Below are 27,599 nucleotides of genomic sequence, written 5' to 3'. Positions count from 1 at the left end.
TGACTTAGCCTGTGCCTGCTTTTGAGACGGGCTCCTGCCTCAAAAGAAGCTTATTCAGATATATCAGTCAGTTTTTTCTTTTTTTTTGACTGATTAAACTTCTCCCGGGTAGGGAGAAACGAAGAGATTAACCTCAAAGCCTATTTTTGTTGGGACGACCAGATCTCATTAATTTATGGGACGAGGTCCAGCCGACGAAGGTGGGACGGATTTTCAACAGCAAGCTCTATCTGTTAAAGCGAACGTTCATCTTATCTTCTAAGAGAGAACGCACTAACAGGCAAGCACCCTTCTTTCTATATTTTTCTTTTACTTGACTTAAATTGTTGCTGTTTAAAAGAGATTTGCCAGATTGATCGGTTTTTGACATCTCACTGGGGAGCCGTAACTTCTCTCTGCTACGCACTAATTAATAGCTTATCTCTGTTTTTGTTGCAAAAAGCTGTCCTGGATTTGCATTCTAAAGATACACAAAGAAGAGGGATTTCTATTCCAGATTTTTATTTTGAAAAATATTATACTGTTTTGAGACTACTCTCTTTTTGGTCTATTTTATTTTGACGAATCTGTTTCTTGACGATTGCCATTAATTGCTTCGATCCTGGGAACTGCATTTTGTTTACTTAACTATTGGAGAGATAAGGCTGTCTGCTCTGTTTATACTGTGATGTCACCAAGTTTGGAGTATTAACCCAATTGTTGCTGAAATAAGAAGTGGTTTTCCTATATTTTTCTTTTAAAATGGCAATTAAGAAAGTGGCTGAGAATCTGGAAATAACTATGTTTCAGAGAATAATGAATGAGATTGAGATAACGAAAATTGAATTGAGTAAAATGAAGCAGGAGATTAAAGATATAAGGGTCCCTGTGAGAGAGGTGACCCTGGAAGGGGTCCCTGTGAGAGAGGAGACCCCGGAGATTGGAATAGGGGTCCCTGTGAGAGAGGAGACCCTGGAGACTGGAATAGGGGTCCCTGTGAGAGAGGAGATCCCGGAGATTGGAACAAACGTGGAACAGGAACAAGATTTGGAGTCTATGGACTTTAGAAATAAAATCTATTGTTTGGAACTCAATGTTATCTCTGAAGAAATTAATGAAGACTCTAGAGATAAAGTTATCAATGGCATGGATTATCTTCTGGACTGGAATGATGTGATGGAGCCCAATATAGAGAAAATCTATGGAATTAACTGCAGCCATGTGACAATGGAAAAACTTTTAAGAGATGACCCAGTGTATTTTGAAAAAAAGAACAGAGATATGATTTTACAGCAGTATTTCAGCAACTTATTCAGAATGGATGGCAAGAAAATATTTGGGATAGAGGTAATTCCCATCAGACTCTTATTATATGACTATGGCTTTGACAGCAAGATTATTATGGAATACTGATAATGGAAGATTGGATATTGAAATTACTGGACTTAACAAGACTACTGAAGATGGAAGATGGAAAATGGAACTAATAGAGATAATAGAACAATGGCTACTGAAATTACTGAACCTAACAGATTCTGATGTGATGGATTAATTGAAATGTTTATTTTGACTATGGTTATGACAATAAGATTATCATAATTAGTAATGAGATGGATTAATCGATATGCTTATCTGGAAAAAAAAAAATTGATAGATATATTTCTTAAAGAATTGAAACCCCTCTTTGACTTTTTGTGGAAAGAATAAAGTAATGTTTATGAGATTTGATGATTAAGTAAGATAACTACTGGAGGAAAGTGATTTTATAATATGACTTAAGAGACAGGATTGCTATATATTATAGACTTATAACTGATTTGATCTTTGACAAATGGGAAGTCAATATTTTACTCTTTATTTTTTATTTTTTATTTTTTTTTTTCTTCTTTTCTTTTTTTCTTTTTGTTTAACTATTTTTGATTTTGTTTTTTGTCTTTGAATGTTTTATGATTTTGTCTTGTATGTTTTATGAAAATCTGAATAAAAATTATTGAAAAAAAAAAAAAAAACTATATCAATGCTCTCCTCTAAGACCAAGCACTCCAGTTCTCCCATCTTGGTTCGCAGGCTCCTAGCATTAGCGTACAGGCACTTGTAAGCAGTGTCTCTCTTCAAGTGTCTTTGGCACTTGTGGTTAGGCCTGTGGTAATTTTGCTCTTCTGAACTTATATCCTGTGCCCCTGCTCTCACAATGCCTACTTCTAGGCCTACCCCTTTTAAAATTTCATCATTTCTTTGGTTTTTATCCCAGGGGGGAGGTTTATTCCGAACCGGACCTTTCTCAGCTCCTGTCGGGTTTCCCCCCTCAGTCAGTTTAAAAGCTGCTCTGCCACCTTTTTAATTTTAAGTGCCAGCAGTCTGGTTCCATTCTGGTTCAAGTGGAGCCCGTCCCTTTTGTACAGGCCCGGCTTGTCCCAAAATGTTCCCCAGTGCCTAACAAATCCAAACCCTTCCACCCGACACCATCGTGTCATCCACGCATTGAGACTGCGAAGCTGGGCCTGTCTGGCTGGTCCTGCGCGTGGAACCGGTAGCATTTCAGAGAAAGCCACCTTGGAGGTCCTGGCTTTCAGCATCCTACCTAGCAACCTAAATTTTGCTTCCAGGACCTCACGGCTGCATTTCCCCATGTCGTTGGTGCCAATGTGCACCACGACCACTGACTCCTTCCCAGCACTGTCTACCAAACTATCCATGCCTTACACTGCAGCAATCTTTGTTCTGTGATATTTAAATGAAACTGTTCCCCTATGCTTTGTCCGTAAGTGGCCAAACTTGAGCTAAGCAAAAATAACATGCACAGCCAGTGTGGTGTAGTGTTTTGAGTGTTGGATTACGACCTGGGAGACCAGGGTTCAAATCCCCACACAGCCATGAAGCTCACTGGGTGACCTTGGGCCAGTCACTGCCTCTCAGCCTCAGAGGAAGGCAATGGTAAACCAGCTCTGAATACAGCTTACCATGAAAACCCTATTCATAGGGTCACCATAAATCGGAATTGACTTGGAGGCAGTACACTTACATTTAACATGCACAGCTATAGGTGGCTTTATTGAATTTTAAAGTACCGGTAATATGGCAAGCTGTGAACTATTAGGAACATATTCTTAGTCTATAGCCTGATATGTGAAAAGATCATGAGTGCTTTGCACAGCTCCACTGAAGCCAAAAATGTACCATCCCAAATTCTGCCAAAAGTGGCAGAAGTGCTGCAACTTATTTGTAGGCTAGGTACAGTGGGGGAGGGGAGAAATGGGTTAACAGATAATATGCTTTAGTGTGTGACATACCACCCCCATCAGCTGCAGCACTGGAGGACTGGAGAAGACCTGCCCTGGGAGTACCTGAGCATCTGGGTGATTGCTTGCTTGCTTGCTCACTCCTTTGGGTTGCTGACTCATGAGACAGCTGAAGTCCCTGGTAAATGCTGCAAGGACTGGGACCCCCACCTGACTCTGACTCCAGGGAGGCTACAGTCAATCTTGCAGCCTCTTGCATCAGGTCCTGGCTGGGTAAGGGGACATAAAAGCCCGGCTTCCCTTGGGTGGTAGGTCTGCTGCTGGTGGGGTTGTCCCTTGGGAAGCCCCTTAGGGAGTCCCCTAGAGCAAGGGTGCTACCCCTTTCATTTTTAAAACCAATCTAGAGGACATTGGTAGTGAGAAGGGTGTAGGGCGCATGTGTAGTTCCTGCACAGGGTGAGAGCCTGTGCAGTGAGCTGAACAATAGGAGAAAGTTGCCAGATAACTTCAGAGAGAGTCTGCAGCTGGCAGAAGGCTGGCCCTCCTTGGGTGTGAGGTGGGGGGGGAAGCAGATGTGCCCTGTGTGAAAGTTATTGAGTGGGTCTGACTGTTCCCAATTCTCGCAGAGACCTACTGGGATAACTGGTTCAGGTAGATTTTGTTGGTGGGCTCTTGTGTCCATATCAGGTGTTTAGGAGGAGTCTTAGTAAGGAGGAAGATGGGTGATGCCATCCCAATTTCAAAGGTCATGGGTAGAGGGAGGTATAGCCATGGGGAGGTGTTGAACTACCACAGAAGATGAGGACAAGGCTATCTACGTCTTGTTCCACGCTCCCACTTGTCTCATGGACGGGTTCTCCATTGCTCATCTGCTGTGCCCACTGGCCTGAGTGTGCTCTTGTTGAATGCTAGATCAGTACACAGTAAGACCACACACATCCATGATTTGATTATGGATGAAGGTGATGATTTAATGTGCCATTACTGAGACCTGGGTGGGTGAGCTGGAAGGAGTTGATTTGACCCAACTTTGCCCACCTGGATACTCGGTGCAACACCAACACAGGCTGCAGGGATGGGGGGGAGGGGTTGCTGTGGTCTACAGAATTTCCATCTCTGGCACCAGGAAACCACTCTGTGTTGGAGCTGGCTGTGAGGGCCTGCACCTGGTGTCAGGCCAAGGAGACAGGAAACTAGGGTTGTTGCTGGTGTACCATCCACCCTGCTGCCTGGCAGCTTCTCTTACCAAGCTGGCGGAGGGCATCTCAGCTGTGGTATTGGAGAAGCCAGAACGATAGTCCTGGGTGATTTCAATGTCTATGTTGAGGCTGCCTCTAGTGTTCCTGCTCAGGACTTCATGGCCTCCATGACAACCATGGGGCTGTCTCAAGTCGTCTCAGCCCAATGCATAGGGCAGAACATATCCTCAACTTGGTTTTTGCTCCAGATGGAGGAAGGGGTGGTCTGGAGATAGGGGCATGGATGTCACCCCATTGTCATGGTCAGCCTACTTCCTGGTGAAGTTTAGACTTATGGCTCTGATCCTCTCCTGCAGGGCTGGTAGACAGATTAAGATGGTCTGCCCCCAGAGATTAATTGAATCCACAGGATTCCTGAATGCCCTGGGGCAGTTCCCAGTAGATAGAACAGGTGGCCCTGTTGAAGCCCTTGTCACGCTGTAGAACAGCGAGGTGCGTCGGGCTCTTGACACGGTTGCCCCTGAGTGCCCTCCCCCGCATTGTGGAGCCTGGTTTGCACCTTGGTATACCAGTGAGCTAAAGGCAATGAAACTGGCTGGACGACAGCTAGAGCGCAAGTGGCGAAAGACGTGCTGTGAGGCTGATCGGGCATAAGTAAAACATCATAACAGTGCCTACTGTGCGGCAATGAGGGCGGTGAAGAAGGCCCATTTCTCTGCCACCATTGCATCCTCAAATAGCCATCTGGTGGAGCTTTTCTGTATTGTCATTGGTCTGTTGACATCAACGCCAGGAAATGGAGTTTTAGACCCTTCAGAGGCCAACTGTGAATTATTTGCAAGGCACTTTGAGGGTAAAGTTGCTCACCTCTGTAGCAATCTTGATACCCCATCCACATCTACTGTGATCCCCCGTGAGGTGTTCAGTGCAACATCTGCTACAATTTCTTGGGATCGGTTTCGGTTGATGTAGCCTGATGATGTGGACAGCAACGTGTCCTCTCAACTTTTGCCCTTATTTATTATTTGATTTTATATCCCGCCCTTTGTCCCAGCAGGAGCCCTTCTTGGCAAACAAAAGCACTAAAAACACTTTTAAAACATCATAAAAACAGACTTTAAAATACATTCAAACAAAACATATTTAAGAACATTTTTAAAAAGCTTTCAAGACATTGAAAAAAAGGTTAAACCATTGTTTAAAAAAGGTTTAAAAACATATTAAAAAGCAATTCCAACGCATGGCTTATTAAAGCTTGCTGAGGGGAGGTTGACCGAGTGGATCCAGGGTGTGGTCAATGCATTGTTGCGGGAGGGAGTGGTTCCAGCAGCTCTGAAGGAGGTGGTGATCCGATTGCTCCAGAAAAAGCCCACCCTGGACACACTGGTTTGTGACAACTACCACCCTGCTGCAAATACCCCCTTTTTAGGGAAGGTGATTGAGAGGGTTGTGGTGCAACAATTGCAAGTATTCTTGAATTAAACAGATTATCCTAACCCATTCCTGTCAGGGTTCAGGCCTGGTTATGGGACTGCATCGGCCTTGGTTGCCCTGATGGATGGATTGGGAGAAGGACAAGGGAAGTGTGATCCTGTTATTCTTACTTGATCTCTAAGAGTCTTTTGATAACCATTGACCATAGTACCCTTCTGGGCCATGAGATGGGTATTGGAGGCACTACTTTACAGTGGTTCCAATCCTATCTCCAGAGTTGTTTTCAGAGAATAGCATTGGGTGGTTGTATTTCAGCAGTTGTGCTGTAGGGTGCCACAGGGTACCATATTGTCCCCCATGCTGTTTAATATCTGTACAGGGCTAAGTTCAAGGTTCTAGTTTTGGTGTATAAAGTCCTATACAGCTTGGGAGCAGGATGCCTGAGCAGGGTATATTCCTTATATACCCTTATCACTGCACTCTGCAGGTGAGGGCCTCCTGCATATATCATCAGGAGGTCCATTCTGCACAACATAGGAAACGGACCTTTAGTGCAGTGGCACTTATCCTTTGGAATTTCCTCCCCTTAAATATTAGACAGGTGCCATCTGTTATCTTTTCAGCACCTACTGAAGACCTTCAATGAGCCTTTTAAGTAAAGACCTTATCCCAGTCTGCGTGTTGTGTTGGAATTGCTTTTTAATAGGTTTTTAAAGCTTTTTTAAACAATGTTTTGAAAGATATTTTAATATATTTTAAAGTCTGTTCTTATGATGTTTTAAAGTGTTTTTAGTGCTTTTGTTTGCTGCCCTGGGCTCCTACTGGGAGGAAAGGTGGGATATGAATTAAATAAATAAATTCCCATAAGAAAAAAGGGTGCTGTCTAGCAGTGGGAGATTCATTGTTAAGAGTGCATCTGGACTTGGATGTAGCAAGGATACCACAAAGTAAAATTTTATTTCGGTCACAGACCAGTGCATAGACATCATAAATAAATCACTACCATTTAAAATACATAAAATCAGGGTTGAATAAAAGATTACAATCAGTACAAGCTTCCTATATAAAATCATTTCTCATCTATTTCCACCATACAATGGCAGCAGCACAGAAACTAGCTACTCTTGCTGTAACCTGTGGATTCATGTCTGCCACTAAATGTGTTACGTAAAACTCATCGGCTTTATCTGGAAAGCATTCTAAAATTGGAGTGATAAAAGAATAACAAAGATCCCTATAAAAAGTATAATTACAATAAAACATGACCCACAGTTTCCACTTCTCCCATTCCACGTGGGCAGACCCATTCATGGTGGGGTCCTCTTCTATACCTTCCATCCAGGAGGGCAGATGGCAGAACACTGAACCTAGCTGCTGTGAAAGCTCTTTTCTGTTTTTTGGGAGACTCAGATGTCAAGTAATGCATGGGCACCACTGCTCTCCCATTGCCCCTGAACTCGGGGTGCCAGACAGCAAGACTCAAATGTTTTTGTAATTCTATATCCAAGATTCGCTATTGGATAATAATGTTTGCTTTTACATATCCAAGAGTAAGAAGAGTACAGGAAATCCCAGATTTTGCAGTTTCTCAAACAGCGAGCTTTTCCATCTTGACTGGTATGCGTCAACTAATGTCAGTGGGGCCATGCCCACAGCAGTAAAAATCAGCTTCAACCAATAGTGAAGCCTGAAAATCCATGTGCGGGCTTTGATACAAATTAGCCCTGCTTCTAAACAAAGCGACATGTTGGGCACACTGCTTGGCACTCCCAAGCACATTTCTCAGAAACTTAAGTCTGTGTGACTTCAAAAGGGCCAAATCATATGCACATAACTGGGTGCAATATAACAGCTTTGATATAGCCTTTGCTATGAATACCTGAAAGGCTGAAGGAGCATATTGGGCCCCCTTCATGTAGAAAAAGCGAAGCAGAGCCTTTATGCTCCTCAGAGCATTCCCAGTAGCATTAATCACCAGGCATTCCTTACTGCAATAAGAGTCCAAAGCTTTTAGAAGGTCTCTTAGACCTATACTTGTCAGGGAAAGAAGCACTGGGTCATCAGCGTACAGGAAAATTGACAGGGATCTATTTGCCAATCTCAGTGGATGGGAGTTAACTTCCCTTAAGCTTTTAACTAAGGAGTTGATATAAAAATTAAATAAAGTGGGGGCAAGTATACACCTTTGTTTAATTCCATTAAAAGTTGGAATAGAATCAGATAACTGGCCAGTACGGTTGCAACTAATCTGCAGATGAGTATTTTCATAAAGTTTGCAAATAAGTGTAAAGTGCCTATCAATGTATCCTCAAATTTTTCCCATAGTCTATCCCTCTGAATTAAATAGAAAGCTGATTTAAAATCAATAAAAGCTACATAGAGAGTTCCCTCCTTGGGTAATGTGTATTTTCCAACAAGATGTTGGAGGACAAGGCCCTGATCTATAGTAGATCCCCCTGGCCTGAAACCAGCCTGTTTGTCTTCTAGCATATTTTCTTGTTCCAGCCAATTTAATAACTTCTCATGTAAATGGCTAGCATATAGTTTACTAATAATACTTAACAGACTGGTGAGTCTGTAGATGGATCCAATCTTCTCCCTTTTTTGTATTTTGGGATGATAATAGCAAGCCCCCAGTCCTCGGGGATGCATGCTGAGCGATCGATGCCAGTGAACAGGGCTGCTAGAACTGGAGCCCACCACTCTGTATTGGCTTTAAGCAGCTTAAGTGGGATATTATTTCCTCCAGGAGCTTTGCTGGGTTTAAGGCTAGAGATAAAGTTGGTGATTTCAGGTACAGAAAAGGGCCCACTCAGGCAAGCTGTTAAAAGCAGTAAGTAGTGTTTGTTGGGAGGCCTGTCCCTGTGCATACACAGCACGGAAGTGCAACTCCCAAGCAGTAACAGGGATATGATACTCCAAGCCAACTGTTGTATTTTGCCAGCCCCTCGAAATCACTCTCCAAAATGTTGTTGAATCATTTTTCCTTGATGCCTTTACTAGGCATAGTCATGATTCTCTTTGGGCTTGTTTCTTTTTTTCCTTAATCAGGGCTTTATACCTCATTTTTTGCACAAACCACTTCATGGGGGAAGCTGTCAGATTCATTTTCCTACAAAGCCTATATTTTTTGGCTAGGGAATTTTTAATATAATGCATTCTTGGTCAAACAACTTTTAAATTTATTTAGAGGGACGTTGTCTTACTGTCTGTTTACACTTCAGACAATTTTGGAAAAAGAGAATCAGTTCTTGGAACAAAGCTACAACTATTTCAGGGGACTCCACAGCTAACACAGCATCACGGAGACAGAAGCTCATTTCTGAGTGCAACATCTCGGCTAAGGCGTTGTCCATTTGAATAACTACCTGATACGTGTGGCTCTCACTCTGAGTTTAGCAGAGGCTTATGGTCAGCATACATAATCTGGTTTCCAAGATTTAAAGATCAAATGAGGGGAAGATGGTCACTCTCGGTAGTTACCCACTTTGCAACTATTTACAGTATTCAGATTATAAGAAACTATAAAGTGATCAATTGTTGATGCACCCATACCAGACAGGAATGTGAATTCTCCATTCTTATCTGCCTCTACTCCCACATTCAAAATTTATCATTTTCATAAGGCATAGGCCAGTGTAATTGCATCTCTTACCCTTAGATTGTCTATTGGGTAACAAATGAGCTTCCTGAAACCACAAAGTGCAATAACTTTTTTTCCAATGAAACTATACAAGGGTTAAGGCACCTTCACTAACACTTTGCATGACTCACAGATCTCGGTTGTGAATAAATAAAGTCTATCTGAAGTACATTTTTGGCTTATCACTTTCTTCCATTGAACTGTACCCATTTTGGCTTTTTTCCATTTTTTAACTTGTGTTCTGCTGATGAAAGTTAAAGAGGAAAGCACAAAAGCAGGACTACAGCTGAACGTCAAAAAGACTAAAGTAATGACAACAGAAGATTTATGTAACTTTACAGTTGACAATGAGGACACTGAACTTGTCAAGGATTATCAATACCTTGGCACAGTCATTAACCGAAATGGAGACAATAGTCAAGAAATCAGAAGAAGGCTAGGGCTGGGGAGGGCAGCTATGAGAGAACTAGAAAAGGTTCTCAAATGCAAAGATGTATCACTGAACACCAAAGTCAGGATCATTCAGACCATGGTATTCTCGATCTCTATGTATGGATGTGAAAGTTGGACAGTGAAAAAGGCGGATAAGAGAAAAATCAACTCATTTGAAATGTGGTGCTGGAGGAGAGCTTTGCGCATACCATGGACTGCGAAAAAGACAAATAATGTTAGTACAAATTAAACCAGAACTGTCACTAGAAGCTAAAATGATGAAATTGAGGTTATCATGAGAAGACCTGATTCACTAGAAAAGACAGTAATGCTAGGGAAAACACAAGGGAGTAGAAAAAGAGGAAGGTCAAACAAGAGATGGATTGATTCCATAAAGGAAGCCACAGACCTGAACTTTCAAGATCTGAACAGGGTGGTTCATGACAGATGCTCTTGGAGGTCGCTGATTCATAGGGTCGCCATAAGTCGTAATCGACTTGAAGGCACATAACAACAACAAACTTGTCTTCACGCAGGGGTGTTTGTTCTAGTCATTAACAAAAAGGTAAGGGTCCCTTGAATCCTTTTTTCTTTGAAAACTAGTATCTGTAGCACAATCCTCTTCTCCCCCCTTAGGACACACACAAAAAAGAAAACACCCTGTGGTGAAAGGGGGCAGGATAAAGTGTAGGGGTTACACATGCCTTCTTGAAGAAGGGAGATGTGCACAGATTTTCTAAAGAAATAAGGCACTGATTAAATTTACAAACATCTCCCAATAGTGTCAGTTTCACCAGAGTCCAGAGAAGGGGAGAGCAAGCTAACCACATCATAATGAGATTACAATAAAGTCTAGTCACATGGCAGTATAGGCAAGCCACTGGGACAGGCAGGTAAGGAAATGGATGCTGTTGCATTAGCTGAAAGGAATTTGATGAAATCTAAAGCAGGAGAAGCATAGTTTGTGAATGGTGGGCAATGTGCGTTAACTGAAGCAGGATAAGATTTCTGAGTGGTTGTTAAGATTTGAAAATGTTATATGCAATTACATTTCAGTGCGGAAGTCAAACCTGCCATTATTTCTTCTGTTGTGATCTCCAACTTAAATGACAATTTATGAGCCAGAGTTGCTCCTGGAGAAGTAATATTAAGGCTCGACAACAAAATGTAATTAGAGGTTAACGGCCAGGAGCCAAAACACTGACCTAATTCATACCTCCTATTTAAACAATAGTTAAAACAAAGAATGATTTAATGGAAATGAGCAGCATGCTGGTACACACTGTTGAAATTGTGGGCACGTTACTCCTTCCCACTCCTGTTGCTACTGGAAAGCAAGCCATGGTCTGACTTTTTTGTGTCATCTGAACCCAGGTTTGTTTCTCTCCCAACCAACTTTGAGCACCAAGCCAAGGTTTGTCTTGGGGTTCAGATAACATGACAAGCCAGACCATGGCTTGTTTGTTTGCAGGAGTGGAGGAGGAATGAAGCGGTCATGATTTCAGCAGTATGTACTAACACGCTGCTAATTTACATTAAACTATCATTTATTTTAACCATGGTTTAATGTGATGTGTGAATCAGATCAGTGCTTACCAATTTTTTCATTCTTAAGGGCTGCATTTTCTACTAGCAGTTCTAATAAATACATGCTTGGTATCCCAAGTCAACAAGACAAGCAACAGTGAATCCTCTCATCATCATTCGATAATCACTCATCTAAATTATGTTTGCAATCTGTAAAATGCTAACAATGCTACAGGATATATTTTCATCTGTCCTTTTTAGCTTTTCAAAAAGTCACATGGACTAGATGCTGAAACTGCTTTATTTTTATATCTCTAAATGCCACTGGAAATTTAAGAAAAGGTATTATACAACAAAAGTATAAGCTAATATAAAAATGATCAACCCTAAGCCACTTTCCATGGAAACGGACTGTTGCAATGCTTTGACAGCAACCACTTCACATGAACAGCCACTGGAGTGTCCTTTATATTAATAGGCATGACACCCACCTTGAAATGAAGTTTCAGTTTTGAATTCTCTGGAGAAGCTTCTCTGCCACAGGTTTGAACTCTGTTTCCCAATAAAGTTTGTGATAATCTCTTAAATCGTTGTCAAAATTGTAATCCAGTGCCAATTCTTCATCTGCAGCAAGAGAGGCAAATACCACTATCAGCCAATGCTAAACAGAATAATGTATTTAAACTATTCAGGATCTATTCAACTGATGTCTGCTCACACAAATGGGACTTTTCCTTCCTCTCCCCTCTCCTACAGCCCTCATGTGCACCCAAAATCTGCAGAGGGACATAACAGATGGAGAAGACCCTTTGGATCTTGCTAGCAAACTCTTTATTTCGCCTATCCTAGGGGAGGCGTTCAACCTCTTTTTGAGAGGGTACAACCAGCACTGCTATGCTTGCATCTACAAACCTGCCCTATGAGCGGAAGTAGGAAGAAAACAATTACTATACAGACAGTATGGAAGTACTGCAAAAAGCCAGAACAACTCTCAACACACATAAAGCTTTTGTATTTTTATTCTACTCATTAAAGAAGGGTAGTGAGGTTGGCTTTTACAACTTACCTAAGTATGATGCAAGGAGAACTAACAAGGTGTTTGATTCATCATCTTCAAAACAGGGCTTAGACCTTGTAACATTCTCACTATAGTTCCACAACGTTTTACATATCAAACAAGCAAGCTGCCAGTCTGTAGGCCCAAAGTCTCTCAAACAATCAATCAACCTGTTGCAATAATAAAGATAAAGTTTAACAGTTTTGTCCGGATTGACTTTTTTGTAGCTGGCCTTAAAATCCAGCAAATCTTGTTGTCTTACAGAATCCTTTTAAACAGGTGGGGAATGTTTCTCCCCTCCGCAGAGTGGACTTCAATAAAATCAGCTACCTCTTTTAATCCCCAACTCATGTTAGTTTCCTGAACTCACTTTTTAATTCCTCCTTCTTCATTCAGTATACTGCATCTGCTTTTATCCACAGTAAGGTTGAGGAGAACACCACAGGCTGAAAAGCAGACATCCTGGTGTCTGGCATCAAGCAAAGCAATGATGAACTTGTACACTAGATTGCAAAAGAAACAGCAACTATTTCAAAGAACAAACTTGCTTTTGAAAAGAATTTGCACATTATTCATTGAATCAAACATGCTTTGAGTTTGAAGAACACACAACTAGAAAGTTATCTGGTGTACTATTGGAATACCACGCTCCCATTCCTAAGGTCAAACTTGCAGATGTCTAACGCTAAGCAACATGATGTTCATCTTATAATATTCATTGTAACAACCGTGTGCTTTACCAATAGCTCAGACACTATTATGTTGAGGTAATCTCTTTGTTTATATCGTTAATTACATGCCTGTCAAGGATGGACCATACAAACCATTGGGCTTACCTTCAATTCTTGCAACTTCTGCCTTTTTGATGGCTTATCTGCTCTGATTTCACAGCAGCCCTGGCCATGGAGATCTCTTGTGATCCTTCTGGCCAAAATGGTTACAGAGTGTGCGTAAGCAGCAATCACTGAGTGAGCTTTATTTGTGAATCTAAGTTAAGCAGCCCACCTTGTCTGGAAGTTATTCACACAAAGACTTTAAGCTTGAAAATAAGGGAATACATACTTGGATGGGAAAGAGATTCTAACTATCTCTAAGTTGGAGGTCCACGGCACTGATCCACAGAGCGTGCCCTCATGCTGGAGGAGAGAGGAGAAAGATGTCTCCTTTCTCCCAAGAGAACAAAGAGAAAGGAGAGAGACTGGATATCATGGTCAGCAACCTTAGGGTATCATCTTACAGACAAGAAAGGTGAGTCAGCAGAGGTAAAAGGCAGACATAGCCTAAACACCTAGAGGTCCTAACTTCTATCTCCCTCTTAACCCTTTCAGAACAAGTTGAGTTGCTCTTAACTCAACATTCTCCAACAAAAACCACCTGCTCTGATGTCATAAAGAAGCTTGCCAGGCTTAGAAAGCAAAAGCAGAGAAGGCCTTAGATCTGAATTCTGAAGTATATGAGCAACCTATCTGAAAACTGTTTCCCCTCTTATGGCTCTAGTCCTGGTGGGGGGAACCTTTGATCCTCCAGATGTTGCTGAACTACAGCTTGCATCAGCACCAGCAAGCATTGTCAATGGCCGGGGATGATACGAGTTCTACTTCAGCAACATCTAGAGGGCCAAAGGTTCCCAACACCTGCTGTAGTCCATATACTTTCAAATGGTTCTCTTGTTGTGCATAGTGCTGAGACCATTTAAAATGAAAATGAATAGGCAACACTTAGTGGTCATGTAACTGCTATTAATTTATATAGCTTGATATAATGGGATAGAAGCTCACCCTTTCCCTGCATAATGAAGTCACAGATTTCATGGTACTTGGAAAGATTACCAAAGACTCGAATAGCTTCCAGGATTCCATCCATATTACTGCTCATTAACAGCTTTAAAAGCACTGTTGGTTAGTAGAAAAGTGGGAAAGATGCAATCAGCATAGTTCAAGAATTCAGTCAGCTTTGTGTTACAGGTAAGTGATGAAAGCAAATTTGCAATTGTTTAGGGGAATGGAGGTAAGAAACAGCACTGCCTGGAGAGGTCTGCTGGAAACTATGTGCCCTTCGAGGAAGCTCACTGAAACCAGCTCTTTTGATCAGACACCACACTTTCCCATACCTTTTTGATCTTATTTAAACAGATCTATGTACCCTGCCATGGTGGAGCAAAATACATACATTTCACATTTGGCCTATTGTTCTGATATTTCTTCCTCTCTCCTCTTCAGTCTTCTCTCTTCCCCACCTTCCCCCTCAGTTTCACTTACTGAGATGTGTCACTACTCTAAAATAATTTCTAGTTCTCCTGTAACTACAAATCCAAAAAGCTACCCAATGAGATAAATTCAAGGTAATATTCTAAGGCTAGAAGTAGAATATGTCGAGATTCCTGTTAATGGCTTCTCATCCAATGTTTTGAAGCCTAATACTTCAGTTTTCTATGTGACATCATAGATTTTCATCTAAAAAAAAGGAAAGAACTCATCAGCCACCTTTGGCCTGAGCAAAGTTGCAACTGCTGAAGACACATAATACTATTCAGTAAAGAAGTTAACCTGGTGTTCCACAGCCCAACCAGTTTGCACACAGTGTATTTCACATTTATAATTTTATAATACAATGGAAATAATTAAAAAATCAGCCACCACAACAATCATGCCAATGGGATCAGCTTTACCAACCGTTACAGAATAGTTTGAAAACTGAGGAGGCAGATAACAGTTAGTTGATGTCAGTGCTATTTCTCACTCGGTTGCTTAATATTCAGAGGAAATTGTAGCCTCTATTATACAACACAAATATGAGAAAATAATTGGTTTTTAAAAATCCTTACATTCTGCAATATATAATTTCTTCTCCTCGATTACAGAATTCTTCACTTTGTAGAAGGATAAATTGCTGATTGTTGCTGTGGCATTAATAACCAGCTCTTCACATTCATCAACTGATTTGTATTCTGTTGATTTAGAAAGAAAGACATAAGCCTTTTTTCAAGACACTTGACAATTTGATTTGAAGTTTATCACAGCTTCCGTGATTGTAGCACAGAACATTCCAAAGACTACATAAAAGAAAGCCACACAATTGACTATTGTACCGAAAATGGACAATATTTCTGCAAAATTATGTTCTTAAATTCAATCTCATCAGTTTGGGCCATTCCAGAACTCTACTGCAATCATATCTTTTCCGCACAAAGTGTTCACATGTGCCCGTTCTCCTTGCTGAAATATAAGTCCTTCACTTGGGAAAATTTTCAGAAGAGAGGCTTTCCAGACACGTCAGTGCCAATCCTTACTTATAATTGCAGATCACTTGATTATTCCTGTTGGTCTAAATGGACTCTCAAATGTATAATCTCATCTCTTTTTTTGATCGGGTCACTAGCTTAGTAGATGGTGGAAATGCTGTAGATGTCATCTATCTAGATTTCAGCAAAGCATTTGACAAAGTCCCCCACGACCTTTTGATTACCAAACTGGTCAAATGCGGACTAGATGGAAATACTGTCAGGTGGATTCACAACTGGTTGGAAAACCGTACTCAAAGAGTGGTCGTCGGTGGCTCTGCTTCGGACTGGAAGGAGGTTTCGAGTGGAATGCCACAGGGTTCTGTCCTGGGGCCGATACTCTTCAACATTTTTATCAATGACTTAGATGACGGGGTGGAGGGAAGCCTTATGAAGTTTGCGGATGATACGAAACTGGGAGGGATAGCTAACACAATGGAAGACAGGAATAAAATCCAAAGGGACCTGGATAGACTAGAAAATTGGGCTGAAATTAATAAAATGACATTCAATAAAGACAAATGCAAGATTCTGCATTTAGGCCACAAAAACAAAACGCACAGGTACAGGATGAGAAATACCCGGCTTAGCAGTAGTGCGTGTGAGAAGGACCTTGGAATTGTAGTGGATTGCAAGTTGAACATGACCCAGCAGTGTGATGCTGCGGCAAAAAAGGCATAAACAGAGCTATAGTTTCCAGGTCGAGGGAAGTAATAGTCCCACTATATTCTGCATTGGTCAGGCCTCATCTGGAATACTGCGTTCAGTTCTGGGAGCCTCATTTTAAGAAAGATATAGAGAAGTTAGAGCGGGTTCAGAAGAGGGCGACGAGGATGATAGCCGGTATGGAGAACAAGTCTTATGAGGAAAGGTTGAAGGAACTTGGCATGTTCAGTCTGGTGAAGAGAAGGCTGAGGGGTGACATGATTGCACTCTTTAAGTACCTGAAGGGCTGTCACATAGAGGAGGGTACAGATTTGTTCTCTGCTGCCCCAGAGGGTAGGACTAGGTCTAATGGTTTTAAGTTGCAGGAGCGTAGATTCAGATTGGACATTAGAAGGAACTTCTTGACAGTAAGGGCAGTTCGGCAATGGAACCGACTGCCTAGGGAGGTGGTGGGATCCCCTTCACTGGATGTCTTCAAGCAGAGGCTGGACAGCTATCTGCGGGAGATGCTCCAGCTGTGGATTTCCTGCTGTGAGCAGGGGGTTGGACTTGATGGCCTACAAGGCCCCTTCCAACTCTATGATTCTATATACATTAAAGCTGAGAGCATCATCATAGAATGCAGCCCCAGTAAGTCTGCTTCACATCAATACCAGACAGCTGATGTAGCATAGTGGTCCAAGAGGCTGAAGGCATACTGAGCAGCCCACATTCAAGTCTCACCATGAACTCATTATCACTGGTCTTAATAAGCAAGCAACTCTCTCTCAGCCTCAGTTACCCCATCTGCAATGAAAGTTGTTGTAAGGATTACAACTAAATAATGTATGTATGAAGCACTGTGAAAGCTTGAGTGTGCTATGCAAACATTATTAAGTAGTATTATTATATTTTTATGATGTATGCCCTTTATATTCCCAACACTGTACTATAGACAAACCTACTGAAATTCTACACACAATGATCTAGAACTAAACTCCATTGAACATAAGGTTTCATGGTCATATAACTAGAAAGTACATCATCTCCCCTCTAGTTTCAGTATTGTTTTTCCAATAATAATAATACCTTCACCCTGAGGTCCCACAATTTACAACAATTTACAACAATTTAAAACACAACCTTAAAACAATTTAAAACAACTTATAATCACTACAAGAGGGTGGGTGCCCTTTGGCTTACAGGAGATGGGAGGGCAAGTTGTTGGTCTATCGCAATTGGAACAGGGGACATGTTTGCAGATAGGGATGACGATGGTAAATATGGCTTTTGGAGGAGTGGGGAGAATACTAGAGGAATCTTGGAGATGCACGCAGTTCTACAGTATTGTTAGCCAACTGATTTCAGTTATTTCAGCATGGGAAAATTAAGTAAAAAAGTTTCCTCCTCTACAGATGATAAATAAGAAAGCAGTTCTTACCTAGAACTGTAATAAGGAACGTCACAATATGATGGTTAGTTGCTAGACTTGCACCGACACTAGGATGGATGGACAAATTGGCAATCACTCTTATAAGTTTGATGAGGACATCTTCTGCTTCAGACGGATGCTTGAGATTTTTTAATTTGCCATCACCTTTCCACAGTTTACTATTTGAGTCAGCTTCACAATTAGTCTGGAATAATGCTATCAGGGTATTAATGCTTCCTTGCATCTCAAAAAACTGTTCCCGGGCCTGATTGTTCTTTGCTGTTAAATTGCCAAGAATGAAAATGATACGGATGACTAAATCCTGGAATTAAAAAAAAAAGCAAACAGCCCTGCTGCAAATAAAAGCAGACAATGGCTTATGGGAAGAAAATATCTTTGGTTAAAATCTGTTGTATTTTAAAATGAAAGAACATACCACATACCATAAAATTATCTTTCTTCCACCTCATGTCTTGTGTTTGAGAATAAAATACCTCAGAGAACCCAAGAATGCCCAGTGATATTTTCAAAATAGAATGTAAGAACAGCCTCCTGGATCAGGCCAGTGGTCCATCTAGTCTGGCATCCTGTTCTCACAGTGGCCAACCAGTTACCCATGGGAAGCCTGCAAGCAGGACCCAAGCACAAGAGTACTTCCCCCCCCCCCGCTGTTTCCAACAACTGGTATTCAGAAGCACACTGCCTCCAATTGGAGGCAGAGCATAACCATCATGGCTAGTAGCCTTTGATACCCTTATCCTCCATGAATTTGTCTAATCCTCTTTAATTTGGATTCCTGCATTGAGCAGGGGGTTGGACTCACTTAATTCTCAGGACAATTACAAAAAGATTAAAGTAAGGACCAATCGCCATGGGTGATTTGGGGTTGAATATAGACTTCAATGGTACTGTTGGGCACAGTGTGTTGAAGTAATTATCCGTTGCATTCATTGGTCTATGCTGTTATGCAGGACAGTCAGATATCCCAGCAGTTCACTTTCAATGCAATTTTCTATGCCATGCAGGGATGTAACGAAAAGGGTGGGATAGGGTGAACTTTTACTATTAGATCATATACACTCACAGAAAATTACTAATAGTAAGTCTGGCATTTCACTAGTGGTGCAAATTTCAGGATTGTGTATATTCCAGAGCAGAGACTAGAAAGCGATGGAAAGTGACATGTTTCTTGCAAGACAAGAAAAATAAATACTTGCATTATTCAACCTATAGCAAACATATTCCTTGTGGGAGGCTACTGTAAAAAAAAGCAGAGTTAGAACTATTTCATCAAAAGTAAATTCTAATATTTGAAGTCATTTTAGGCAGAACCTTGTCCTCAACAGTCCCTCAATTGGTGTCATGAGCCTTGCAATTCTCTAGTGAGATTTTAATTAATAACTATATTTTGGCTGTTATTCAGAAAATTTCTGGCTCTTGAAGGGTTTTGCATGCTATACATAAACAAGGCAAACTAGACACAATCCAGCTAAAGTTAAGCACCTTGAAGTCTCATCAATTTAAATGGGAAAGATTAAACATATGCTTAACTTTCCTTCTGAAATCAAGACGTGAATTTTCTAATATTGCCTGGATCATGCCTGCTGATTTCCTCAAAATTAGTTAGCACTAGCCACACTGAAATTCCATATAATCCCATACAGTAGGGCCCCATTTTACAGCACTTCGCTTTACAGCATTCCGCTAATACAGCAGTTGTGAATTGTAGAAAGGCCCCGCTTTACAGCGCTTATTCCGCTTTTACGGTGTTTTTTTGCCACCAGGCGCCATTTTGGTCAATGTAAGTCAATGGGATCCACTTTACAGCGGTTTTCGCTTTACAGCGGGGGTCCGGAACATAACCCGCTGTATGAGCGGGGCCCTACTGTATAATGTTGAGGAGCAGTCTTGAAGAACAAAAGAAAACCCAGCACACGTTTATGAATGCTGAAATTAGAGACATGCCTAATTACTCTGATTTGACTGGAAAAGCCATAGTTTAAAATCTGTGATTCAGGCTCAATAAAGAAGAGCGAACTTTAATGGAAGAAAGTTACCTCTGAATCATTAAATACAGTAACTGTCAGTCATTAAATCTGAAACAGATGAGCAAACAGCACAAGCTGGGAAGAATAGTTGAGACTTATTTCAAAGGATAGAAACTACATGTTCTCCTATATGTATCTCAAGAGCATGTAATTTCTATATATCTCTATTATAACTGATTTTGAGAATCTCTACATGTATATTAAACCGAAAACATTTATGCCTTCTTTCTCAATCTATTTCCCTTGAAAGCATTCCCAATGATTTCAGATAGCTTCCTTCTATGTAAACATTCTTATAACACTGAAGAGCCCAGCCTAGTACCAGCCACATTACCAAAGGGAAAGGGTGACCCACTGTGGCTGTTTTTGGCTCAGTCACTTCAGAGATCCTCTTGGAAATGTATATAGATTTGAGGAAATGTCTTACCATTTAGCATGATAACTTTTCATTTCTAAAGCAATTCATAATGAAGATGTAAAAGGAGGTGTTTGAAGTCAAGCTCATTTACTTGGAAATAAATTCAGTTGAAGCCATTGGGGATTAAAACAAAGTAACATATCACAATTTAGCTGTTTATACATAATTTTGGTCTCGTTGGTCATACTATTTTCATTCTTGAGTAACATCTCATCACTGTGAAGAAAGACCATTAGCCTCTGCTACTGTAATATTTCGCCGCCACTATTAAGGCATCTCTCTCCCGCCCAGCGGAGCTTTTTAGAGTTGTCTGAGGGCTACTCCATCTAGGCCTTCAGGACACTGTAGATACTTCGGTGGCCCGCTGCAATGAGTTTGCTGAGCACTTCCAGTATAAGATCTTACGCATTCGTCGGGACCTAGACTCTCATTTTATAGCAGTTAACCCTAGTGAGGTGTCTGGTGCACAGTCTTATCATGTTTTGTTGGATGAGTTTCAGTCGGTTCAGTTCGAGGACGTGGACAAGGTGCTTGGACAGGTACGTGCAACCACTTCGGTACTAGATCCTTGCCCCTCTTGGCTAATAAAAACTGGCAAGGAGGGAACAGTTGGCTAGGCCAGGGAAGTGATAAATGCCTCCTTGCGAGAGGGAGTGGTCCCTGGCTGTCTGAAGGAGGCAGCAGTGAGACCACTCCTGAAAAAGCCTTCCCTGGACCCAGAGGATTTCAGCAGCTACAGACCAGTGGCAAATGTTCCATATCTCGGCAAGATCTTGGAACGAGTGGTTGCTGACCAGCTCCAGGCTCTATTGGATGAAACCGATTATCTAGATCCATTTCAATCGGGCTTCAGGCCCGGTTTCGGCACTGAGACGGCCTTGGTCGCCCTGTTTGATGATCTATGTTGGGAGAGAGACAGAGGGAGTGTAACTCTGTTGATTCTCCTTGACCTCTCAGCGGCTTTTGATACCATCGACCATGGTATCCTTCTGGAGAGGCTTGCGGAGTTGGGAGTTGGAGGCACTGCGTGGCAGTGGTTCCGCTCCTACTTGGCGGGCCGTCTCCAGAAGATAGTGCTTGGGGAACATTGCTCGACACCGTGGGTACTCCAATGTGGGGTCCCGCAGGGTTCGGTTTTGTCTCCCATGCTTTTTAACATCTATATGAAGCCGTTGGGTGCGGTCATCAGGAGTTTTGGAGTGCGTTGTCACCAGTATGCTGATGACACACAGCTCTACTTCTCCTTTTCATCTTCCTCAGGTGAGGCGGTCAATGTGCTGAACCGTTGCCTGGACGCGACAATGGACTGGATGAGAACTAACAAACTGAGACTCAATCCTGATAAGACTGAGATGCTGTTGGTGGATGGTTTTTCCAATCAGATGGTGGATATATATCCTGTCCTGGATGGGGTTACACTCCCCCTAAAGGAACAGGTTCGTAGTCTGGGAGTCGTTCTAGACTCTTCCCTGTCACTTGAGGCTCATGTAGCCTCTGTGGCACGGAATGCGTTCTACCAACTTCGATTGGTAGCCCAGCTACGTCCCTACCTGAGTAAGGAGGATCTTACATCAGTAGTACATGCTCTGGTAACCTCACGTTTGGATTACTGTAATGCGCTCTACGTAGGGCTACCTCTGAAGACGGTTCGGAAGCTACAGCTGGTGCAAAATGCGGCGACCAGACTGCTAACAAGAACGAAGCGGTCTGACCATATAACACCTGTTTTGGCCCGCTTGCACTGGCTTCCAATACGCTTCCGGGCCAAATTCAAAGTGTTGGTATTAACCTATAAAGCCTTATACGGCGCGGGACCTCAATATCTGTCGGAACGCCTCTCCCGCTATGAACCGGCTCGTACACTACGGTCTGCTACGAAGGCCCTCCTCCGGGTCCCGACTCATAGGGAGGCCCGGAGGGCAGTGACAAGATCAAGGGCCTTCTCAGTGGTGGCCCCCGAACTATGGAATAGTCTCCCCGAGGAGGTTCACCTGGCGCCGACACTATCATCCTTTCGGCGCCAGGTTAAAACCTTTCTCTACTCCGAGGCATTTTAATTTTTTGTTAATGATTGTAATGCTTGTAATTTGATTTTAGCCTTTGCTGTTTTTAGATTGTGAAATTTGATTTTAGACTGATGTTTTGTATTATATTGTATTTTATTGTATCTATGTTCACCGCCCAGAGAGCTATTGCTAGTCGGGCGGTATATAAGTTTTAAAAATAAATAAATAAATAAATACTGTATTTTTTAGGAAGGCAGGCAACTGACCAACAACGAAAAATAAAATCATCCAGGCATTAGAGATCAAAGGATTCCGGCCAAAACCTTTAAAAAATTCCTAGTACTATACACCAATTTTTATCCTCTCAACATTTCTGACAGATTTGTGAGACAAAGGAAATGGTATATTATGTTAATAATTATGGAAGGCCTGTTTTCAGTGGAATTTACCTCCAAGTAAGTATTCTTATAATCACAGTCTAAGGCTGTAATGCACAATTACGTGGGTATGTCCAACCTGAATCCAGTGAGATTTATCTCTGAGTAAACATGAATAGTATCAGATCGCTTATTCTTTAAAGCAAGTGTAAAGCTTGTGAAATATTTCTAAGTCTTGAAAGTTTTGTGCTGTGCACTGTTGCCAACCAGCCACTGTAGCACTATTCCGCTCCTGTGTGGCAACTTTCCTGCAGGCTTGCTGGTATTCAGAAATAAACGTTGGCCATTCTGATAATGAAGTCTTCTAGGGAAAAACACCAACATTCCAAAACAAGTTATCTGTATGCTAAGAAGAGGCGAGTTAATCAACTGTATCTGGTTTGTATTGCTCAGAACTGTTAATCTAAGTTGACTCTATATCAATAACTTACTACTTAGAAATGCTGTCAACCATTTAAAATTTCTATCTTGTAAATGCACATAAAAGTAGGTCACTGAAAATGGGCTTAGACACATATGACACCACAGACACATCAGAGGATTAAAATATAAAAAGCAGATGAAAAAACTGACCTGCTTCTTTGGGTGTTTGTTTAGCAGGGCTAAAAATAAGACATAACATCTGGAGCAACCTGCCAAAGCTGTACAGCAGTCATTGAAGGAAGAAAGTTTGCTGTATGTTTAAAAAAAAATAACACACATGAGTAGGATAACTTTTCCTCTTTGAATTCCCTCCCCTTGCCCAAGCCAAGTCTTTTGTTCTATTTTAAAATATTCTTCAGTGTATACTAAATACTAAATGAATTACAGAATACTATAATGCCAGTATTCTGGTCCTGCAGGAAAGATAAGGGTTATATAAGAGTGACTGTCAACTGTTATGAATGAATGGCGAATTCTGTTACATGGGATAATGACAATTGTAAGCTGAATCTGAGGGTGGTATTCAGTGCTAATACTAGTAGACGCATTTAAGTTAATAGACATGACTAACTTAGGTTCATTAATTTCAGTGGGTCTACTATGAGTAGGACTTAGTTGATAAAGATCTTCAAATAAAGTGGATGATGACAAGAAAACCATTGCCTCCTTGGGACCCAGAGAGGATGCTGAAGCCAGGATTCTTTACAAAGAAAGCAGAAATTTGCAAATACCTCAAACCAATGAGAGAGAATCAAACTGGAAGTGAAGTCAGAAAACAGCCCTCTTAAAGATTGAATATTAAAGTTGACATTTAACCAACCACCTGCTTAAGGCCCTATAGGTCAGCTCTCCAACATTCATAGGCTGGATTGTGGGAAGGAGGGAAGAAGATATGGAAGGAGAGAGGGGTGTGTCTGTGTGAGTGTGAGAGTGAGTGTGAGAGTGTGAGAGTGAGTGAGTGAGTGAGTGAGTGAGAGAGAGAGAGAGAGAGAGAGAGAAGAAATTGTCGGTTTGGTATGTTCCCGCAGTGGAAGTTGCTGTAGAGACTTTTAAGAAGAGATAGATGACAAAGAAACTGCAGCAATGGTAGCGAGGGTGGGGAGAAACAGAGGTGGCAAGGTTTAGGGTTCTTATTTGAAGGTTATAAGGACCAGTCAGGCTACTGAGCTGTATTTCTGTACTGCCTCCTCTCACTAACAGTTACTCTGGGTGATTTGAGACAGAGGTCTTTCCTTGATTTGTTGACATCCTTTCTTAAATGATTATGCCAAAGATTGAACCTAGGAACTCTTCTGGGCAAATGAAGCACTTCCTTGCTTAGTTGCTACAGAGGTTCTTTTCATGACGGGGTGGAGGGAAGCCTTATGAAGTTTGTGGATGATACGAAACTGGGAGGGATAGCTAACACAATGGAAGACAGGAATAAAATCCAAAGGGACCTGGATAGACTAGGAAATTGGGCTGAAATTAATAAAATGAAATACAATAAAGACAAATGCAGGATTCTGCATTTAGGCCACAAAAACAAAATGCACGGGTACAGGATGAGAAATACCCGGCTTAGCAGTAGTGCGTGTGAGAAGGACCTTGGAATTGTAGTGGATCGCAAGTTGAATATGACCCAGCAGTGTGATGCTGCGGCAAAAAAAGCAAACGCGGTTTTGGGCTGCATAAACAGAGCTATAGTTTCCAGGTCGAGGGAAGTAATAGTCCCACTATATTCTGCATTGGTCAGGCCTCATCTGGAATACTGCGTTCAGTTCTGGGAGCCTCATTTTAAGAAAGATATAGAGAAGTTAGAGCGGGTTCAGAAGAGGGCGACGAGGATGATAGCCGGTATGGAGAACAAGTCTTATGAGGAAAGGTTGAAGGAACTTGGCATGTTCAGTCTGGTGAAGAGAAGGCTGAGGGGGTGACATGATTGCACTCTTTAAGTACCTGAAGGGCAGTCACATAGAGGAGGGTACAGATTTGTTCACTGCTGCCCCAGAGGGTAGGACTAGGTCTAATGGTTTTAAGTTGCAGGAGCGTAGATTCAGATTGGACATTAGAAGGAACTTCTTGACAGTAAGGGCAGTTCGGCAATGGAACCGACTGCCTAGGGAGGTGGTGGGATCCCCTTCGCTGGATGTCTTCAAGCAGAGGCTGGACAGCTATCTGCGGGAGATGCTCCAGCTGTGGATTTCCTGCTGTGAGCAGGGGGTTGGACTCGATGGCCTACAAGGCCCCTTCCAACTCTATGATCCTATGATTCTATGATTGTTGCATGGGGCTCTTGGGCTTAGCAATGCAGGTCACTCCTACACAAAGAAGAGACCTAACAGAGTTTTAGTTATGAACGACATATGACTTGAGGAGAAGAAAAATATTCATTCTGCAGATAACAGTTTGTTATTTCATAGGCTGGGTGTGCAGCTGGGTCCTATTTTAGGCTATGCAAGGCAAATGCAAGCAGTGGTGCCATCAGGTCAGGACTTTGGAGAAACAGTCCAGGGCCCCTCTCAGTGAAATGAGGAGGGCCCCCAAACTCAGGAGGGTTGGCTTACCACATTTTAAAATCTAAAGAAAGAACAGGCACCATAAGGATCATTAAATACAAAGTCTAAAATTACCTAACTACACACAACTTGACTACAGTACTTATGGACCACAGTATGGTCATGGCTATTTCTGTGCATCTTGTGATGTGCATAGTCATATATAGTTTAGACTGTAAAGAATAATGTTTTCCCATTGATACAAGATCCACAATAATATTTCAAGGTTTAATGATGAACATGTACACAAGATGGTTAGTACCAAATGTTTAAAACAGAAAATAAATCAGCATCTCTACAGGGCTAGTGACAAAGAAGTGGCCACTGAACAGTGCTTTTTTTGTGATGGTACTCACCATCTTTTATCAAGATATGAGTACTGGCATCTCTCTTTTTTTAAAGACAAAAAAGAAGCACTGCGGCTGAAAATATATGCTTCATGGTAAAACCCTTGGAATTAAAAAAAGGAAATTACCTGAATATTCTGGCCACATTGGTACATATATCCTTGTCATTCATACGTTTCTCCAACATTAGACAAAGATCTGGAATTGCTTCAGAGTCCATGAGTTTGCACCTCGACTGTGGCAAGTCAACCAAATTTCGTAAAGTGGCAGTGAGCTGGCAAAAATATATTTAAACATGAATAAATCATCACATTATTATGAGTCCCAGAGTCTTCTGAAAATTTAACAAGGTCAGATCTAGTCTAAGCCTCCTCTGATGGCAGCTCTATGAAATTTTGCAGACATGTAGAAAATAGTATGGATTATTTAAGGTCTGGATATGAACCAATGATACAGGCTTAATTTTAAAAAAACAGGATAGAGGACAGTACAGGCCACATTTCTCTCTTTATTCTAAAAGCAGACAATAATATCTTGTTTCTTCCTTGGAGACAAGTGAATCTGCTTGTTTCTCCGTCTGCCTTTTGGCCTGTCCTGTCTCTTCACAGCTAGGCAGGGAACTGCTGCTGTTTGTGCTTGCGCTTATCTTTCCTTTTTCAGCCAAAGTACTAGAGCAAACAATAGCCAGATGCTCCTGGATGAAACCAAATTACCTAAACCCATTTCATTCTGGCTTCTGACCACGGCTTGGGGCTGAGACTAACTTCACCAGAAGAGAGACTGAAGAAGTGCAATCCACTTTCAGTACCATCAACCTTGGTAGCCTTCTTGACTGAGTTTGTGGATTGGGAGTAAAGGACAGTGTTTTGCAGTAGTTCTCAACCTTTAAAACCCTATATGGCCTGGATCCATCATATCTTTTTCTGTATGTACCTCCCCATACCTTGAGATCAAGTGATGAGACTTTCGTATGGGTGCCACACCATCAGAAGTAGATATTGGTTTCTATCAGTAGTAAAGCTTTTTCCCCATTAACAGATCGTTCTCAAATCAGAGTACACTGCATAAGACTCAATCAATCCCTTTCAGAAGTTTTTGTTTTAGAAAGACCTCTGGTCTGTAAGTGACTGAAATCTATGGCTGTGTTAATTTTTGGCTCCAAAATGTTGTTACATGTTGATGCTACTTAAATTTTTCTATTTTAACTTTCATGTACTTCAGAGCATTTGAAAAGAGGAATATACATACAAACAACAGGTAGGCCTGTCAAGACAAGATTACTGATCATGAGACAGGTGAATGAATTGGTTATTATTAACATCATCACCACCATGCAGCTTTTCTTTCAAAAAGGTGAAACTCAACGCGCCTTACAAAAACAAACACAAAACGCAAGGGTAAAAACAAACTAAAATACACAAATAATATATTTAAAAGAACAGATAAAACACAACCCCATCCCACTAAAAATAAGCAGAAAATGAAGGTCCAAATGCCTGGGAGAACAAAAATGTTT

General features: G+C 41.5%; 1 protein-coding gene across 9 annotated transcripts in view; it reads right to left on the bottom strand.

The window, feature by feature from the left end:
* The window catches only part of ARMC2 (armadillo repeat containing 2), a 98,306-nt gene that overhangs the window by 30,909 nt on the left and 39,798 nt on the right, over positions 1-27,599 (bottom strand). For 5 of the 9 annotated variants that reach the window (XM_061623558.1, XM_061623557.1, XM_061623560.1 and 2 more), the window contains exons 11-18: positions 26,212-26,357; positions 23,350-23,449; positions 17,877-18,189; positions 15,335-15,457; positions 14,289-14,402; positions 12,881-13,013; positions 12,520-12,680; positions 11,722-12,077 (exon numbers count right to left, since the gene is read on the bottom strand). In XM_061623558.1, the coding sequence (XP_061479542.1) occupies positions 11,959-12,077; positions 12,520-12,680; positions 12,881-13,013; positions 14,289-14,402; positions 15,335-15,457; positions 17,877-18,189; positions 23,350-23,449; positions 26,212-26,357 (1,209 nt within the window). In that variant the 3' untranslated portion in view covers positions 11,722-11,958. Of the gene's footprint in view, positions 1-11,721; positions 12,078-12,519; positions 12,681-12,880; positions 13,014-14,288; positions 14,403-15,334; positions 15,458-17,876; positions 18,190-23,349; positions 23,450-26,211; positions 26,358-27,599 lie in introns of those variants that run through there. The other 4 variants (XM_061623552.1, XM_061623553.1, XM_061623554.1 and 1 more) reach the window with 3 other exon arrangements.

The sequence above is a fragment of the Rhineura floridana genome, chromosome 4 (genome assembly GCF_030035675.1).
Source record: "Rhineura floridana isolate rRhiFlo1 chromosome 4, rRhiFlo1.hap2, whole genome shotgun sequence".
Lineage (NCBI taxonomy): Eukaryota > Metazoa > Chordata > Lepidosauria > Squamata > Rhineuridae > Rhineura > Rhineura floridana.
The sequence above is the reverse complement of the archived record's forward strand: the minus strand, read 5'-3'. Positions and strand labels throughout refer to the sequence as shown.